We start from the raw sequence: 19210 nt of genomic DNA, 5'->3' as shown, positions 1-19210 counted from the left end.
CAGCACCACCAAACCGCTACCATAATTACATCCTCCCTCACCGTCTCCTCTTCCTCCTCCTCCTCCTCCATCACCACCACCGCTGCCACTATTCCAACCACTACCACCACCGGCACAAGCATTCTAACCACCAAGAGAGCAGTAAAAATGATGCAATGTGAGCTCTGAATGAAACTCGAATCATATCGCTGTTGTTGCTTCTCGATGAAAACTTAAAAGTTACTACGTACTACTGAAAATCAGTAATGTAACAGAAATATTAATCTCGCTGTTGAGGGATTAAAGCATCTCTTTAATTTTTCGAGTGAACGAAATGGACTTGTATTGTCAAAGTGTTGTCGCATTATGTCATGTCGCTTTATTTTTCAGTTTTATTCTCTTTTGTGATTCATTTTTGATTACTTTTGGAATAATTAAAATCTACTGGTATTGTCATTTCATTGTGAATGTGATTATTTGTGGTTGAATTTTTTTTTTTTAAGGTGAAAAAAAAAAAAAAAAATATATATATATATATATATATATATATATATATATATATATATATATATATATATATGACCGAATCATCTTTGCCCCACCACTATAGATAGGCTAGAACCGCCACTGGGCATATTAAGCCAAATATGAAATGTGTTCGTGTTTGGAATGAAAGAATGTGTGATGAGTTGCGCAATTGCTTGAATGTACGGAATGGGGTGTGTTTATTGATAATAATGTTGATGTCGAGGACTTGAATGTCTGGTTTAGTTAATACATTTAATTTTGTGAAGACAATGTATGTGAAAAGACATAGTGTGTTATGCTAACAACAAGCCCTTGGTTGGTAAAGAACTTAAATCTTTGTTGAACAAAAAGAAATATTATTTTGCTAAAGGAGACATCCATAATCTCAAGGCAACACAAAAAGAATTGAAAAGAGAAATAAGAAAAGGTAAAGAAAATTATAAGCGTAAAATAGAAGACATTTTCTCATCAAATAACATGAAAGACACATGGACGGGCCTCAAGCAAATTGTTGGTTAGCTGATAAAAAGACAGTTGCCACCTGATATTAACCTTGATAAGTTAAACAAATTTTATTGCCGCTTTGACCAGACCGATAACTCAGAAAATATTTCTAGATTAAAATCAAATGTTGACGGGTGTCTGAAGGATGAACGCGAAATTGAAATAAGTGAGGATGAAACAAGACGCGTGTTCAGTAATTTACCTGAAAGGAAAGCAGCAAGACCAGATGGGATAAAACCAAAAAACTTTTAAAGCGTGTGCAAGTCTTTTATCTTTACATATATATTCAACCTTTCCTTATTTTCCACAATCATTCCCTACATATTGAAAACATCTGTCATTCCTATCCCTAACAATGAATGACCTGAGACCTGTGGCGCTCATTTCTATTATTATGAATTGTTTTGAAAAAGTGATATTGCATCACATTAGCATATGCTTTCACCCAAACAGTTTGCTTACCAACCTAATAGGAGCGTTGATGATGAATCGCTTGTATTCACAAACAATGTGTATATGTGCACTTGGATCGAGCTAAAAGTTACTGTAGGGCCCTGTTTGTGGATTTTTCATCTGCTTTCTAAACTATGAAGCCTCATACTCTGATCACAAAACTGTTAGATAAAAAAATGAATAAATTCATCGCTGTATGGATTTTAGAATTTTTAACAAGCCGTACCCAATTCATGAAAGTAGGACAAAATTATTCGTGCAACATCATTACCAATACTGGTGCTCCCCATGGTTGTGTCCTGTTACCAGTACTTTTCACGGTGTACATGAATGACTGCAGGAGCAACCATCCCAAAAATGCCCCATAAATTTTCAGATTACACCTCTCTACAAGGACTTATAGTAGATAATGATGAATCGGCTTATTTTGAAGAAATTGACTCTTTTTTTCTCTTTGTGTGATAGAAATTGTTTAGACTTAAATATAGGTAAAACAAAAGAATGAGTTTTAGACTTAGGAAAATCAAAAACCATCCATCATCCACTAAAAATTGTAAGAAGCATCCCCTCAGTAAACACATTACAGCATCTATTAGAAGTGACAGGGTCCATCAAAACCAAAAGTGAAAGACATAAACGTTCCTTTTTCCCGACTAGCATCAGATTATTCAATATGCAGTAATTATGAATCTCTGTTGTACTATTTATTTTTTTGTAATCTGGTTTACATTCGTATAGATAATATTTGCTTAAAGATGATATATACTCTCTAACTGGTCTATTTCTACATCATTTTTATTTTCCAAATATCTGCAATGAAATGTTTTAGATTGTAATACTAAATATTCTAAATAAATTATTAAACCAATAATCAAATTTGTTATCTATATAATTATAATTATCACTATATTGCATGTAATATATTCTATTTATTTTATTTTGATGTATTTATAGACTATTTAATGCTGAGTTATGTGTATTTTTAATGTCAATAATTTAATCCATCCCTTTTCTTTGCCACGTCAGTTGTACAATTTCCAAAAAGGATGAATGAAGTTTATTATATTATTATTATTATTATTATTATTTTTATTATTATTATTATTATTATTAGTAGTAGTTAGTAGTATAGTTAGTATTATATATTGTATTATTATTATTATTATTATTATATTATTATTATATTATTATATTATTATTATTATTATTAAAAGTAAAAGGAACATATAAACAAATAGATTTCCTTTTTAAAGCATAAACTAAAAACCATAAACTTAATATGTGCGATTACTTTCATGAAACAAATAAAGCGTGTATCAAATGAATATGTAATGCATTCAAAGGTCAGACATTATTCAAAGTATGGAATTTTTTTGGACTTTTTAATGTATACATAGAGCATTATGTGCCTCTGTGTGGTCGTGTGGTATGACACTCACCGTCAGACTGCAAGGTCCAGGGTTCAAGTCCTGCTTTGAGCAGTGCATAGTTGTGTCCTGGGCAATAGCTTTTTACTCACATTTTATTTCGGTACTCTTTAATTTAAATGAGTACCTGGATCTTTACAGCGTTGTCTTTGTCGAAAAGAAAAAAAAAAATGAATGTCGCCTTATAGATGGCATGTCTCATCCTACATGTTTACTGTTGCTGTGGTGTTCATAGAAGCAAAAAAATTACAGTCTTGCTAGTTTTAAGAATTTGAATTGAATTCAAGGTGCATATTTTAAATGAAATACATAACAAATTTATTTTGCACTGCTCACTCACTAGTGGAGTGCTTTATCATGTGATTTTTACCCCATACTTGCACACCTCCTTAATGAAAAATATTATATGGAATTTTATAAATATAAGAATATATATCAAGTTTCCCCAAGTGAGCACACAAACATTTTTTTTTTTCAGAGCGGAAGAAAAGAGGTTGATTTTTTTTCTTCAGAGAGGGCAGAATGGCAAAGGGGGGGGGGGGGGGGGGGGGGGGGAATTGTCAATCTTATTTTCTGTGAATGAAATTCTTTCTTTTGCATAGTATCCAGGACCAAACGATGCTGGTCTAGCTTTCCAAAGAGACATGATTGGGACTTTTCCTCGCTTTAATCTTGTGTGGCTTGGTCAAAGACCGCTTATCAATGTGACTCACCCTGACCTCACCAAGGTCATTTTCAGATCTTCTGGTAATTGGGTTATAAGTGTGTTGTTTTTGGGGTTTTTTGTTTTGTTTTTTTGTTTGTTTTTTTTTCTCTCTCTGACAAAGCACTTATGAATAGAATTGATCTGTTTCAATGTTTCACTTTTAATATGTAATATAAAGTCACAGTCTATGAAGTCAAATAATTTTGCATTATGTAAGGGTAGCCCACATTAAGAATAGTAGATTTAAAACTATAATAATGATCCGATATTCTAAATTTCAATTTTATGCACTAAAACCTTATACATATTATTTATGTCTCCTCAACTTATAGATTTTACCAAAGTTTCATTTTTATTTGAAACTGTAGATTCTATTTTCATATTCTAGCTAACCCGACTTAATAACAAATTGAGCTTTTATATAGTGCAATATCCACTAAATGTACTCAAAGCGCTTTACAAAGGGTCCCTGACCAACAGGAACATATAACATGTAGAACTAAACACGATGCCTGTTAGGCGATATTACAATTTTTTTACTGACAGAGACAACACTGTCAACAGCTAGATACTTATTTTACACCTGAGTATGGCGAGAGAATGTGAGTAAAGAGCCTTTTCCAAGGACTCACTGAGCAAAGCTCGAACCCAGGACCTTCCGATCCGAAAATGAGTGTCATACCACTAGATCACATAGCCGCACTTAATACTAGTTGAGGCCTTTAGTCATAGTCATCGATCGTTTTTTTATTTATTTATTTTTATTTATTTATTTTCTTATCCGTGTTCGGCTTTTAAGTGAAAGATTGATAGTAGGATTAATAAGTGATATCTAACCATATAAGTAATTTATTAAATGACATGTTTTATTTTTCAAATAATGAACTCTAAAGCTTACTAAAGACTATACTGAAAATAATGATAGCCTAGTTGAAAATCATGTTGTACAAAACAGAAATTAAGACAATAACGTTATGAAATTTACTCTCTCTTTTTAAAAAGTTTTCGCTTTGTTCAAAACCGTGTATTTACTGTGACATGAAATAGGCGAGTTGAGAGTGCTTGCTTTCTTCATTGAGCAAGCTGCTTGAACCCCAAGGTTAACAGTTTACTAGGGTGGGTACGGCTTTCATCCCGTGTACAGAACTGCAGTAGAATCTGAGTTCCTCATGCCAGGCAGATAATAATGAGACTGTTAGTGAAGTATCCATTTACGTGAGGGAATAAGTAGTCCTTCAGAACTACCAGGCCCATGGAACCACAGTTTATCCCAGTGTCTATAGCATAAAACGGACAATAGCAATTGCCTGCTATCCTTTGGATAGGACACTAGTCTATCGCAAAGTACTTTCCACCAGATCTAACAGACCCAGCAACCGAATCATTGCTGGGGATTGATCTCAGTCCCTTTGCTTGTGAAGCAAGTGCTCTACCAACTGAGCTATCGGGACCCCCAACGTGAGGGAATGCTCTATGTAAATTTGTAAACAGTGCTTATATCCACAGGTCCATGACTAAAAATAGCAATGAAATAAACTTTGATGTTGGAAAAAGACTTTAACACTGACTGTCAAGTATATTGGCATTGTGACTGGGGTAATAAAATAATAATGATAATAACAGCAATAATAATAATAATCATATTATTAAAAATGATAATGATAATAATAGTAATATTAATAATGATAATAATAATAATAATAATAATAATAATAATAATAATAATAATAATAATAATGAATGACAATGAAAAATAATGGGTTTTTTTAATAGACTAAGAACATAAAGTATTCAATGAACCAATAGCTATATTAACAAAGTTGCATTTTTCATGCAGAATTAATGATTTACTGTTTTAAGATTAGGGGAAGACAACTGTGTAATTCATGATACACAAGATCACATTAAAACAAACATTCTTCTGTATCCTTCTCAGAGCCAAAGGCTTTCGTGACATACAGATTTGTTCACCCATGGTTGGGGGAAGGTTTACTTACGAGTAATGGAAACAAGTGGTCTCGGAACAGACGGTTGTTGACACCTGCTTTCCATTTTGACATCCTCAAAGATTATGTCCAACTGAAAAATGACCTGTGCAATGATCTTCTGGTAAGTTAAGACTATAGCCTGTTCCACAACCCGTGCGCACATGTTAACGTGTATATCTTCACACATGTATATCTTCACAAGCTTCCGATGGATTTGAGTGATAATAATTATCACTCAGATCCATCGGAAGCTTGTGAAGATATTATTATTAATTAGCTCGAACACTAGAACTGTAGTGACATTAAGCAGATTTTTTTTTGCATTTGTTATAACATATATTTCGGGATTTTTTCTTTTTACGGTTTATAAAAAATGAGGGGTCTTGTATGAGTGAATATTTGGATGTTTTACATTAACAATACACACATACTGAATGCTGTTGTGATTACGATCACTGAATTTGTCCCCAGACATGGCTAGAGGTTTACTTATGAGATTCATGTACACCACTCACAAACATTGCCACACTGGGTTCAAAACGACACAGCAAATTGTACACTTTGTACACACTCGACATAAACAATTATGTTAAAATTCGTAAAGTCTTTTAAAATGTAAGCCCGCATGCAAAAAATCACAACACCACATTTTGTAACGTTGGAGGAATTTTTGATAATCTCCTGTAGGCTATGTGGTATGACATTCGCCTTTGGATCATAAGGTTCAAAGTTCGAGTCCTTCTATGAACAGTGCATCGTTGAGTCCTTGGAAAAAACTCTTTACTCATATTCTCTCACTGTACTCAGGTGTGAAATGAGTACCTGGCTATTAACAGTGTTTTTGTGAGAAATAATAATAATAATAATAATAATAATAATAATAATAATATAATAATAATAATAATAATAATAATAATAATAATATAATAATAATAAAAAATAATAATATTTGTTATAATAGAAGAAGAAGAGGAAGAAGAAGAAGAAGAAGAATACCTCTTAATAGGCATCGTGTCTCATCCTGTTAAGTGTTGTTGTTGTCTAGGAACCCCTGTATATGGATTTGAGTGCATTTAGTGGATATTTTGCGATATAGAAGCTCATGTTTATTTGTAGATTTTATTTTTTACCGTAGTTTCTGATCTTAAGTCACGACTTTTTTCCCTGACCTCGACTCTGCAACTTATAAACAGGTGTAGCTAATATAAGTTTTGTTTTGTTTTTTGTTTTTATTGTCCATGACAGAAATCACAAATCGCTAATGCTTGTATTTTACAAGGGCGGTCCATACGTGTGTATTTGTCTGGCTTCTACCCTTTGGCCTTCCCAGTATGGTGGAACCTACTGGTATAGCCCTTTGGATCATGCAAGGCGTTCAAGCCACCACACCACAGCAGGGAATGGACTTATGGTGGAAATGCTTAATTGATATTATAATGGCTATGAAGGTTTTCTGTTTCAGTAAAAAGCTTTTTATTTCAATTCAACAGGACAAGTTTGATAAATCATCAAAGACTGGAATAAGCCTGAATGTCTTTGACTGCATTTCCATGTTCACCCTAGATGTGATTCTACAGTCTACAATGTCTTACGTGACGGGATGCCAGAAGGATGGGTAGGTTTGAATGACATTTTTTTAAAAAATGGTTTTAAAAATTGAACATTTACATGGAGTGTAATGTGTTCAAAGTGCTTTACAAAGGGTCCCAGGCCAACAGCAACACTTAACATATTGGCTGATTTTAAGTGAGATTGACTTGATTCATTAATAAATGAAACATTAGATTGATTGATTTTTAGTAAGCTTGACTCGATGCATTATTAATTGAAACACTTAGATTGGTTGATTTTAAGTAAATTGAAACAATTAGATTGTTTGATTTTAAGTAAATTGAAACACTTAGATTGGTTGATTTTTTTTAGTAAGATTGACTTGATTGATTATTGATTGAAGCACTTGTTGAATTGATTTGGGGATGGGGGGGGGGGGGTTGTTTTGTTTGTTTGTTTTTTGTTTTTTGGGGGTTTTTTAATATTTTTTTTGGTTTTCTTTAATTTTTTAAATTTATTTATTTAAACTTCATTGCAGAGAAAAGCACCCATACATTTTGGCCGTAAATCGGTTAATTAAAGGAGTTGTCAGCAGGTTTTTGTAAGTAGCACTTCTTTATTATGGAGGCTTATTTCATTGAGAGAGAGAGAGAGAGAGAGAGAGAGAGAGAGAGAGAGAGAGAGAGAGAGAGAGAGAGAGAGAGAGAGAGAGAGAGAGAGAGAGAGAGAGATAGATAGAAATATATAAATAGAGAGAGAAAAAGATGTAAATAGAGAGAGAAAGAGAGAATGGGTGCTTTACATGAATGTAGTTATTTCATTGTATTCCTTTTTATTATTATTTGCTTAATTATCTAATTATCTTCACCCGTGTGATGTGTGGTGTCCCTCAACAGAGAGGATGCAAGAATGGCCCAACGCCAATCCATCGGGTTGTAAAAGGTGACTAATGGTGTGTGACTCCCTCTTTTTTGAGTCACCTGGTGCTCCAGGTTGGAGGTTGTTGAAGGGTTAACACCCCTTCCTTAAAACTCCAATCATTTGAGAAACACAGACAGACAAATCAAATCCTTTTTTTAACTTGGGCGACCAAAGAGTTTCTTCAATAACAGAATTTATAAAGGACAACAAACAAAGCCGAAAGGACAGATAAGTGATAAAATATGGGACGAGATAAAAAAAAGTTCGCTCAAGATAGAGAGGGATGGAAACTGTATGTGGCCTATACCCTGACCCAGGGTGAAAAAGGCAATGATGATGATGATGATGATATCTTATTTCATATTTTACACTCGCATGTTCTTTCATAGTAAACCGTGGCTGCATCCGGACATCATCTTCTACATGACACCCACAGGAATCTCATTCTTCAGAGATTGCCAGTATGTCCACAAAGTGGCAGATGAAATCATCACCAAGAGAATGAAAGAGCTGGTAGGAGTCATTCTTGCACTTCCCTGTCTGTCTCTCTACTCCTCTCATTTTTATTTTCTCATCTTTTTCTTTTTGTCCCACACTTTCTCCTCCCCATCCTACCCCTTTTCCTGCTCTTCTTTTCCTTCTCCTCCGCCTCCATCTTCTTCTTTTTTTCTTCTTCTTCTTCTTCTTCTTCTTCTTCTTCTTCTTCTTCTTCTTCTTCTTCTTCTTCTTCTTCTTCTTCTTCTTCTTCTTCTTCTTCTTTTTCTTCTTCTTCTTCTTCTTCTTCTTCTTCTTCTTCTTCTTCTTCTTCTTCTTCTTCTTCTTTATGATCACCATCATCAACATTATTAAATCAAAGGTAGAAGTAGAAGCTTTTAAATCGAAACTAAAACATTACATTGTTACAAAAACATTTTAAAGTCTCTGTTAATGTTTCATAGGAGCATAAAGAACGAAAAAGATAATGAATGTCTCAATAATGATTTAAAGTCTATAGAATAGTGGGAACGCAATTGGCTAATGGATTTCAGTACCTCGAAATGCCACATCCTGTCAGTCACCTACTTAAGAATGAAAAACATTGGATTTCATATGCTATTTGAAGACCTACCGACTTTCACATTGTCAGGTTTTTGTTTTTAATAATATTAATAATAATAATAATAATAATAATAATAATAATAATAATAATAATAGTACTTTATTTCATCCCAAAGAGGAATTTTTTTGTACAGGCGTGTTATAATTTACACAGTAAGATAAATAGATAATGGAAATATGATGTATATATAAATTAGGAGCGGTTTCACAAGCATAGTTGCGTTTTATATATGTATAATTTATATTCTATTTACCGTATTGTTTTAAAAATGATCCTTTGTCTTTTAAACCAGCTAAAGTATGTATTTCTGTTTCTTGATTATTTTGAGATCAACTAATTGCTTTCCATTGTTGTTAATTGATTTTTTAAATTTTCCCTCTTTTTATGTATTTTGGTTGTTTGTTTTTAGTTTTTATTGAATTTTATATTATTTGACATTAGCTTTTTCTTTTAATTTGATATTATTTGACTTTAGCAAAGTGGGAAACGTTCAAATGAGGAGAATGGAAATACTGAGAAAAAGAGAAAGTGTCAAGATTTCCTAGACACTCTGATAACAGCTCGTGACGAGGATGGAAATGGCCTGACCAAACGGGAAATCAGGGATGAAGTGGACACATTTTTGTTTGAAGGTAAATTTGATCTTATAATATTATGTTTACATCATATTCTATCAAGCCTCAGTCATACACACCTAGAAATTTTTTACGATTAATAAATCTGTTATGATTTTAGCACAGCAATAGTAGACAAGAAACCTTCATTATGATGCTCTGTGTCCATATTTTTTTGCTGTTATGATATGAAACTTGTCTCTTATGATAATAAGTGAAATTAACATCAATGTGTTTTGTTTGTTTTTTTCTGGGTTTTTTTTTCTCTTTACTTTGTTTTTATGGAATGTTTTTTGGTTAGAAATGATTGAAGATGATGAATTGTTTATTCGCAATTTTAAACGAAGGACTCACAACAGAACCAATAATGAATGATAACATGAAAGGAAGTATCGATCAACATTACACATTCATGATTTCATGTTTTCGTCAATGTCGGGTATGATACGCGACTGTTTCAATGCAAGCTTGCACACTGGATGTTGCATGAGCTTATCAGTTTGTTGTTGGGATGTAGCATTAAATTAGTCTTTGTGTACAAAATCAAGAGATGGAATTGGAAATGAAGGAATGCATTCTCCTCATACTCATAGTGGCCACTTTTTTCTGTGATCTTACAGGCTGTGACCCACCACTCAATCTGGTAATTACATTGGAGTCAAATCGAGTTAAATTGGGAATAATTACAGAATTTGTGTTTTAACCGTTACTTGATGACTGACATTCACCTTGTGGCATCTTGATTATGTGCCCACTTGCACCCGACGCATTGGGGAAATTGCGGCATTGTATAGCGGGAAATCGCATTATAATAAATTACTGCAATTTCCGTGAACGATCGTTATTGAAACCAAAAGTAAATTTGGGGAATCTTGATCCCGGTTACATTATCAAGTAATGGGATAATATAATATTTTAAACTTGAAGCAGAGATAAAAGATTTTTAAAACTCTTTTAGAGCAATAAGACCCATTGATGTAAGAGTTTACTCTTGTTTCCATAGCATTATCACAGTTGATAAATAAATATTTATTCTCCTCAACAAAAGCAAATTAATTCATTTCAACATTGATAATTTTGACCCTAAAGTCAATTTTTTGTTTCTTGTCTACTCTGATATTAACACCTGATTGGGGCAGGTGGTCCATGGATATATATTTTTCTTTTCATCTCAGTACTTATCTCACCCTTGATTTATCCAGTTTCCACTGCTTACAATTTCAGGCCATGACACGACAGCCAGTGCCATTTCCTGGAGCTTGTACTCCATAGCAGAACATCCCGACATCCAACGCCGTGTTCAAGAAGAGTTGGATGGTTTATTTGGTGGCAGGGACAGTGATTACCTTTTGTGGTAAGGAATCTGTTTTGCCAGTCATAGCTTATAACATAACTCGATCCATTTGGAAGTTGCCTTTGACATTTCCATATAGTTCATACTTTTACAATACACATAAGGGAGCCATATCTCATCAAAATGATACAGAAACTAAAACTTGCTTCTTTTTTTTTTAAACATATCAAGAGACATGACACCCTTAAAAAATTTTCTAGAGCGTATTGAGGAGGGTAAAAGAGGAAGAGGGAGACCAAGAGGAAGACATCAACGATTGAATGAATATTCCTGTGACTGAATATGGAAGTGTGGCACAGGACAGAAGCTTGTGTTGGTTGACAGTTGCGTAGGCCATGCCCAGGAGGGATAAGCCATGATGATGATGATGATGACAATACACTTAAGATTTGAAATGCCAGGTCTAAATTGTAATCTAATTATGCCACTAAAGGGATGTTTTGTCTTTTAAAAGCTATTCTAACTAAACACTGCATATGCGTGGCCTTGAGCAAGTCACCTCGCCCTAGCTAAATTTGCAGCGCTGCACTGTAGCCGACGCCTGGGTTATTTCAGTCTTCCCTTGGAATAGACCCTAGAGACGAATTTCCCATGTAGGATGAATAAAGGGAATTTTATTTTTTATTTATTTAAAGGTTCATCTTCTTATCCAGGGCTTGTCTTATCCAATCCAAAGTTCATGGGGAAACAATTATTCTTTGGAAGAGAAATCAGGACCAGGTTTAGAGTTAATTCCAAGCCAACAGCAACACACATAGCTTATAGGACGAGACAAGGAGCCTGTTAGGTTCTATTACAGTTTTTCTATGAAAGAGACAACGCTGTCACCTGCCAGGTACTCATTTTACATCTGAGTATGGTGAGAAACACATGGAGCGGGGAAGGAATCGAATACCAGAATTTGTAGAAGAGAATCGAGAATGTGGAGGACAGAGAATGACATTATTTAAAAATGTAAGACAGAACACATCAGTGATAAACACAAACACAGAATACGTCAGAACACATCAATGATAAACATAAACACAGGATACGTCAGAACACATCAATGATAAACATAAACACAGGATACGTCAGAACACATCAATGATAAACACAAACACAGAATACGACAGATGCTTTAATGATAGATTAATTAACATGGAAAGAGTATTTTCCTATGGTGGTGAAGTGCTTGCTGTACTGTGTATTGCTGTTCAATATTTTGTTTCTTTCCATGTGGCTTTCTATCCTTTTCTTGGAAATAGATTTCAGTGGAATTGCGCGGTAACTTCTACTCTTGGTCCCAAATTCTTTGTTCTTTATCTAAGTGTGCTCCATTGGTATTGGATAAAGTGAAGCTTGCTTAAACCAACCAATTTCTCTGGCCTTGCAGTGTTGGTTTTATCTGGATTCCACTGTAATAGCTTTTGCTCTTTGCTGGGAACCTTTGTTGTCAAAAAAATGTACACTGATAGTGTGTTCTTGGAATCCACATCTGTTCCCTATTTGTACCTTTCCCCTTTGTCTTACTTTTTCCTCAAGTCCTTTTAATTGTTCGTCTAGAATTTTCTTACTATCAAATTTTCTTCCTTTTTACTGGCGCTGATATGACCTAAATATGTTGCATGCGCCGTAAAAACCCTTAAAAACAAACAAAACGGAAATCTCAAACAGGCCCGGTCCCAACTTGTTTGAGATTTTCATGCTGCACTGTATATTAAATCAAATCAATTTAATCTCCAAACAGGGATGATCTGACGAAATTGCCATATCTGACCATGGTGATCAAAGAAAGCATGCGACTGCACACTCCTGTACCATTCATCCAAAGGGAGACAACCAAGGAGATTGCTCTCGATGGCTACACAATACCCAATGGGTCGGTCGTGAGCCTGTGCATCTATAACATTCACCACAATGTCAGTGTCTGGGAGGATTCGACTGTGAGTGACTTCAAATCATTATAATTGTACATCCCTTACCCAACACAGCGAAATGAGGCAAGGTTTTGCTTGGGTTATTGCAGTTTTCGTTTGGAATTGACGCTAAAGTAAGATTTCCCCATTGGGGATGAATAAAGGGAATTTTTCATATTTAATTAATTTTTTTGGGGGGGTCCATTTTAAAGACGTATTACTGGTATGAAATGATATAATAATGAATATATGAGAAATTATGATATGAAAGGAATTCAGTGTTGCTGTTAAAGTTTAAACTTCTAGGCCATGGTAATTTTAACTTTTCAATCTATCTATTTTTTTAAAAACAGAAATTTGATCCCGAGAGATTTTCACCAGCAAATTGTGAGAAAAGAGATCCCTTTGCATTCGTTCCTTTCTCAGCTGGACCAAGGTTTGTTCTTTATTCTGACATGAATTTCACTGAAATGCAGATTCTTTTTTTCTTTTAAATATTGATTTATTGATGATATGCTTTAAGTGAAATACTCACAAAATCTGCCAGCTGGAGAAATGCACCAACACACAAAACTGTGTTTAACCTTTAATGTATATAGTCTGATTGATAGAATTTAATGAAAACTAATCAGCAAAAAATCACAATAACAAATAGCTGAGTGACGTCAATTTCGTACCTTCTATAGAACTAATTTATATATGTCTGAGGAAGACAATTTCAAAATAGTAAAATTGCAAAAGTTTTTTTGTTTGTTTTATCAGTGCTTTTATTTACTGTTTTGTGTTTATAGTTTATTATTTATAATATGGCTATTTACTTAAACTTTCCTTCTAATCCAACTGATGGTAATTCCCCTGTTTTTACAGAAATTGCATCGGTCAAAACTTTGCCATGGACGAAATTAAAATTTCTTTGGCTCGAATTCTGCACAGGTAGGTGTAATTATTTTACAATCAGCATCAATAGCATCAATATTAGCATGTTCACCTATTTTTTCATAATTTATTACTTCATTTTTTAAAAAAAGTTAATAATGAAAGTACCAAAAAAAAGCCATGATCTTCAACAAACATTTTGCTTCAGTAAACAAGGCATCAAAAAGAAGTGAAAAGGACAAAAAATCGATTAAAGACCTTAAACATCAAGAAAAGGCCCCAAAAGCTATCTCATACCTGTTCAAAGAGGGCTTTACCATGTCAGAACTTCACAAAGCTCTGAAAAAACTCAAGTTAAGGAAATCCCCTGGACCAGATAAGATACACAATGAAATGCTCTTGTATCTTAGCGTGAGAGGTAAACAGATGCTTCTCAAACTTATAAATCTAACATGGGAGACAGGAATAGTACCAAGGGGATGGAAAAATGCTATTATAATTCCAATCTTAAAGAAAGATAAACCACCCGACGAAACGAAAAGTTACCGACCAATATCTCTCACCTCATGTGTTGGAAAGATCGCTGAGAGAATGGTAAATAACCGATTATACTGGTGGCTGGAGACATGTGGCCTACTAAATAAATATCAGGCAGGCTTTAGGATAGGGCAAAGAACAGAAGATCAATTGTTTAGATTAAGTCAAAAAATAATTGATGGCTTTCAAGATGGAAAACATACAGTCACGGTTTTTGTTGATCTCCAACAGGCCTATGACAAAGTATGGAGAAAGGGTTGTTATCAAAAATGATAGACTACGGAATTGATGGAAATCTCTTCTTCTGGATTAAACAATTTCTCAGTAACAGAACAATCCAAACAAAAATTAATAACGGACTGTCAAACAGAGAAGTATTAGAGGAAGGTCTCCCACAAGGATCCTGCCTCAGCTGTACTCTCTTTCTTATTTTTATAAATGATCTACCAGAAGTATTACAGACAGAAAAGGCCCTATATGCTGACGATTTAGTTATGTGGTATACTACGAAGCACCTACCAATAGCCTCCAATAGAATAAATGGAGATTTAGAAAGCTTAAACACCTTCTGTGATAAACAGTCTACTTTATATTTACTAAGAGCCATCCTGTTTCCAAGAAAGAAATAACACTCTCCATCCAAGGCCATCGACTCGCTAAAAAGAAAACCCCACATATTTGGGCATACAGTTAGACAGACAACTATCTCTGAACAAACACACTCAGAATGTAAAAATCAAAGCCACAAAGAGACTCCAGTTACTAAAACGACTAGCCAGTACTAATTGGGGAGCAGACAAAAACTCGCTTCGACAACTCTATTTAGGCTATGTGCGTTCCGTCATGGACTACAATTTAGCCCTCCAAAATGTAGGTAGTAAAAACACACACAAAACCTTGGACAGAGTACAAAACCAAGCCCTTCGCTTCATCTCCGGTGCCCTGAGATCGACACCCACAGCAGCATGTGAAATACATACTAATGTGGAACCACTTGGACTTCGCAGAGAATCAGCAGTGCTTGAAATGGTTGAAAGATACAAACGAAAAGAGGAAAACCATCCAAACAGAATTCTGGCAGAGAAATGGAAACCAAGAACAAGATTAAAACAAAAATCCCTGCTACACATTGCTAACAACTTGAATGAAAGACACAGACTCCCAGAAAACAGAGAAAAATCTATTTTAATTAGTCAAAAACCTCCATACGCCGAACTAAAACTTCCAAAAATAAAGACTAACCTCGTAGAAGAAACAACAAGAAATAAAAACAAATCAGATATACAAACATTAGCAATGAAGACAATACAAGAATAGCCAGACAACTGGATACATGCTTACACAGATGGATCTGCCCATAAAGGAACTAAAAATGCTGGGTATGGGTTTGTAGTAGAATACCCAGATAAAACCTGTGATAAAATCCACAATTCTTGCGGAAGCTCCTGCTCAAACTACGAGGTTGAGGCAGTTGCAATAGAAGCCTCACTGCGACACCTCTCTTCTGTTTTCCAGCTAAACCCTTCAAAACTTCAAAACACTGTCATCTTCACAGACTCCAAATCGGTTCTCCAAGCTCTCGATTTAGATAAACTCTCCTCAACGTTCAATAGTTTAAGATCTCAACTAGATGAATTCCTTACAACACACAGAGTAGACTTATCTCTCCAGTGGATACCGGGACATTCAAATATACCAGGAAATGACAATGCAGACAGACTAGCCAGACTCGGATCAACACTTTTACAACCATCAATTCCAGTTTCCTTAGACACAGCGAAACAAATAATCAAAACAAATAAGAGAGAAGAATGGATGAACAGTTGGGCAATGAGCACCACGGGTAGATGTATGTTTTCCCATATGACCACTCCTGTAAAGACTGATTGCCTAAATAAGCTCAGAAGACACCAGCAAAGCATCATCTTTCAACTAAGAACACAACACATACCGCACAACAACCATTTAAGCAAAATTACAAAAGACACATCCCCTTCCTGCCCCCTATGTCAACACCCCAATGAAACAGTAACACACCACTTGCTTGAATGTCAACCTCTTGAAGACCTGAGATGCACATTCCTCCCACCAAATCCAAGCATCAGTAACACACTTTATAGTCACCTGGAACAACTACAAAAGACATCTAACTTCTACGTCATGGCACAAGACCGAAGGGCTAGAGCTCAGGTGGTCGCTGGTTCGGATAAGTAAGTAAGTAAGTAAGTAATAATGAAAGTACCATCTACTGGGATAACTTTGCCCCTGTAAATTTGGAGCATTTTGAGTGAGCTCAATTAAGTGAGCTTTAATAATAATAATAATAATAATAATAATAATAATAATAATAATAATAATAATAATAATAACAATAATAATAACAATAATAATAATAATAATAATAATAATAATAATAATAATAATAATAATAATAATAATAATAATAATAATAATATATTTATATAGCACCACGTTTTCGCAGCTCTAGGCTCACATTGACAGGAGGGGAAATCATACATGCTCCATAATATAACAATTATATTATGGACTATTTATATACTCACAGTTCCATTCATAACATTATTAAGACAAAGAAGAATTTATCAGGTGTGTTTTAAGGCACTTTTTGGAATGTCATTTCAGATGAAAATACTCTACTTCTAATATCTAATCTCGCATGGCGGTTTTTTGCATCGCTTGAGGCCGCAAAATATCACTGATTTGCATTGCGACTGCAATATCTGCAATTTTTTTCAAATTTTCGAGATTTTGCAAAGAAAAAAAAAACACTAATAATTTTTTTTTAAACATTAAGAAAAATATTTTAAAAAGACGATTTTTTTTCTTTTAATTTGATAGATCGTGTAGAACGTAAAAGATAATTAATCAAGAGTAGTTTCTTTTTTGCTATCTCATATTCTTCCTTTTTACTGGCTCTGATATGACCTTACATTTGTTGCAAGTGCCGTGAAACCCTTAAAAACAAACAAATAGAGTCTACCTTTCTCTTTTATGAACTAATTATGGGATTTTAGGAAAATTAATCACAATTTTTTGCAATTTTTTTGCAAATTTCTTGCAAATTTTGCTGTTTCTAGCTTGCAAAATTTGGGATTTTGCCATGTCAGTCTAATGGCAGTGAATTCCACACATTTGGGGCAGCATGAGAAAAATGCCTATGAGCTTTGTTGTAGTTATTTTTCTAGTTGAAAGATTTGACTTTTCATCAATGGAAATAGTTGCCACAATGTTAATTATACTCTAATTGATTGATCCAATACTAAAGTGGCAAAGTTACCCCAGTATATGGTAGTCCATGAAAAAAAAAAAATGATTTTAAGAATTGAGCTTTTATATAGTGCAGTATTCACAAAACATGCTCAAAGCGCTTTACACAAGGGGTCCCTGGCCAACAGCAACACATATCATTAACATGTAGGACAGGACATGATTCTTGGTTGGCGATATTACAATGTTTTCAGACAGAGACAACACTGTTAATGACCAGGTACTCATTTTATACCTGATAAGGTGAGAGAATTTGAGTAAAGAGCCTTTTCCAAGGACTCAACTTTGCACTGAGCGAGGCTCAAACCCCGAATCTTCTGATCCGAAAGCGAATGCCATACCATCAGACCACATAGCCGCACAGAGACAAAGGGCCAAGGAACCAAAGTTATCCTATATATTTCAACACTAGCAATCAATTTTGGATAGGATGTTAGTTTATCACAAAGTGATTTCCACCAGAAGTAACAGACCTAATCACTGCTTGGTGGATGGGGGTGGGGGTCTGAAAAAAATTGCGACAGCACTTAGATAATGATCCCTTAATTATGAAGGGGGTCCCGATAGCTCAGTTGGTAGAGCACTCGCTTCACACGCAAAGGGACCAAGATCGATTCCAGGTGCAGTCGAGATTTTTTCGGACCCCTCTGTCCCTCCAGCAGTGAACGGGTAGCTGAGTCTGTTAGATTTGACAGAAAGTACTTTGCGATAGACTAGTGTCGTTTCATGCTATAGAAACCAGGATAAACTCCTGCTCCATGGGCCCAATGGCTCTGGAGGACTACTTTTTACTTATGACGCAAGTGCTCTACCAACTGAACTTTCGGGACTCCCCTTCTGATTCACGGTTATCATTACGTATTGTGTATGTTTTCTCATTTTGTTTTAGGTATGAAATCAGACTGGATCCCAATCACGAAGTGAGGAAGTTTGAAGGGATGGTGATGAAGGCAGAAAATGACATCAAATTATGTGTCAAGTCCAGATTGCCATAGACCAATGACTTGACAATATCATAAAATGACATCAAATCATATCAAGTCCAGATTTTTATAGACCTATGAATTGACAATGTCATAAAATTACACCATATCATATGTTAAGACGAGATTGTTTTAAAGTTTACATTAAACCTGCGATTCAATTGATATTATTTTGTTCTTAGATGTCTATCTATAAGAATGTTATTTTGTTGTTGTCTATCTATAAGAATGTTATTTTGTTGTTGTCTATCTATAAGAATGTTATTTTGTTGTAAGATGTCCATCTATAAGAATGTAATTTTGTTGTTAGATGTCCATCTATTATAATGTTATTTTGTTGTTAGATGTCCATCTATTATAATGTTATTTTGTTGTTAGATGTCTAACTATAAGAATGTTATTTTTTTACCAAAAATCTTATAAGCCAAGAATTTTATTAATATATATTTTTAATAACTAAAATTTTGCCATTAAGTCACCTATTTAACCCTGGTCCCCCAGGTG

The 19210-nt window shown here is 34.4% G+C and overlaps 1 protein-coding gene across 3 annotated transcripts in view; it reads left to right on the top strand.

Moving 5' to 3' along the window:
• The window catches only part of LOC144968096 (cytochrome P450 4F2-like), a 28813-nt gene extending 9972 nt beyond the window's left edge, over window positions 1-18841 (top strand). For 2 of the 3 annotated variants that reach the window (XM_078906088.1, XM_078906089.1), the window contains 11 exons: window positions 3494-3638; window positions 5534-5706; window positions 7076-7200; window positions 7675-7737; window positions 8447-8570; window positions 9632-9788; window positions 10995-11124; window positions 12854-13049; window positions 13376-13458; window positions 13890-13955; window positions 18613-18841. In XM_078906088.1, the coding sequence (XP_078762214.1) occupies window positions 3494-3638; window positions 5534-5706; window positions 7076-7200; window positions 7675-7737; window positions 8447-8570; window positions 9632-9788; window positions 10995-11124; window positions 12854-13049; window positions 13376-13458; window positions 13890-13955; window positions 18613-18718 (1368 nt within the window). In that variant the 3' untranslated portion in view covers window positions 18719-18841. The remainder of the gene's footprint in view (window positions 1-3493; window positions 3639-5533; window positions 5707-7075; window positions 7201-7674; window positions 7738-8446; window positions 8571-9631; window positions 9789-10994; window positions 11125-12853; window positions 13050-13375; window positions 13459-13889; window positions 13956-18612) is intronic. The other variant, XM_078906090.1, reaches the window with a different exon arrangement.
• The last annotated feature ends 369 nt before the right edge of the window (window positions 18842-19210 follow it).

Source organism: Berghia stephanieae, chromosome 3, assembly GCF_034508935.2.
Source record: "Berghia stephanieae isolate SIO BIC M18660-M18661 chromosome 3, UCSD_Bste_1.3, whole genome shotgun sequence".
In the NCBI taxonomy this organism is placed as follows: Eukaryota; Metazoa; Mollusca; class Gastropoda; order Nudibranchia; family Aeolidiidae; genus Berghia; species Berghia stephanieae.
Note: the sequence above shows the minus strand (reverse complement) of the source record. Positions and strands in the feature narration are given on the sequence as shown.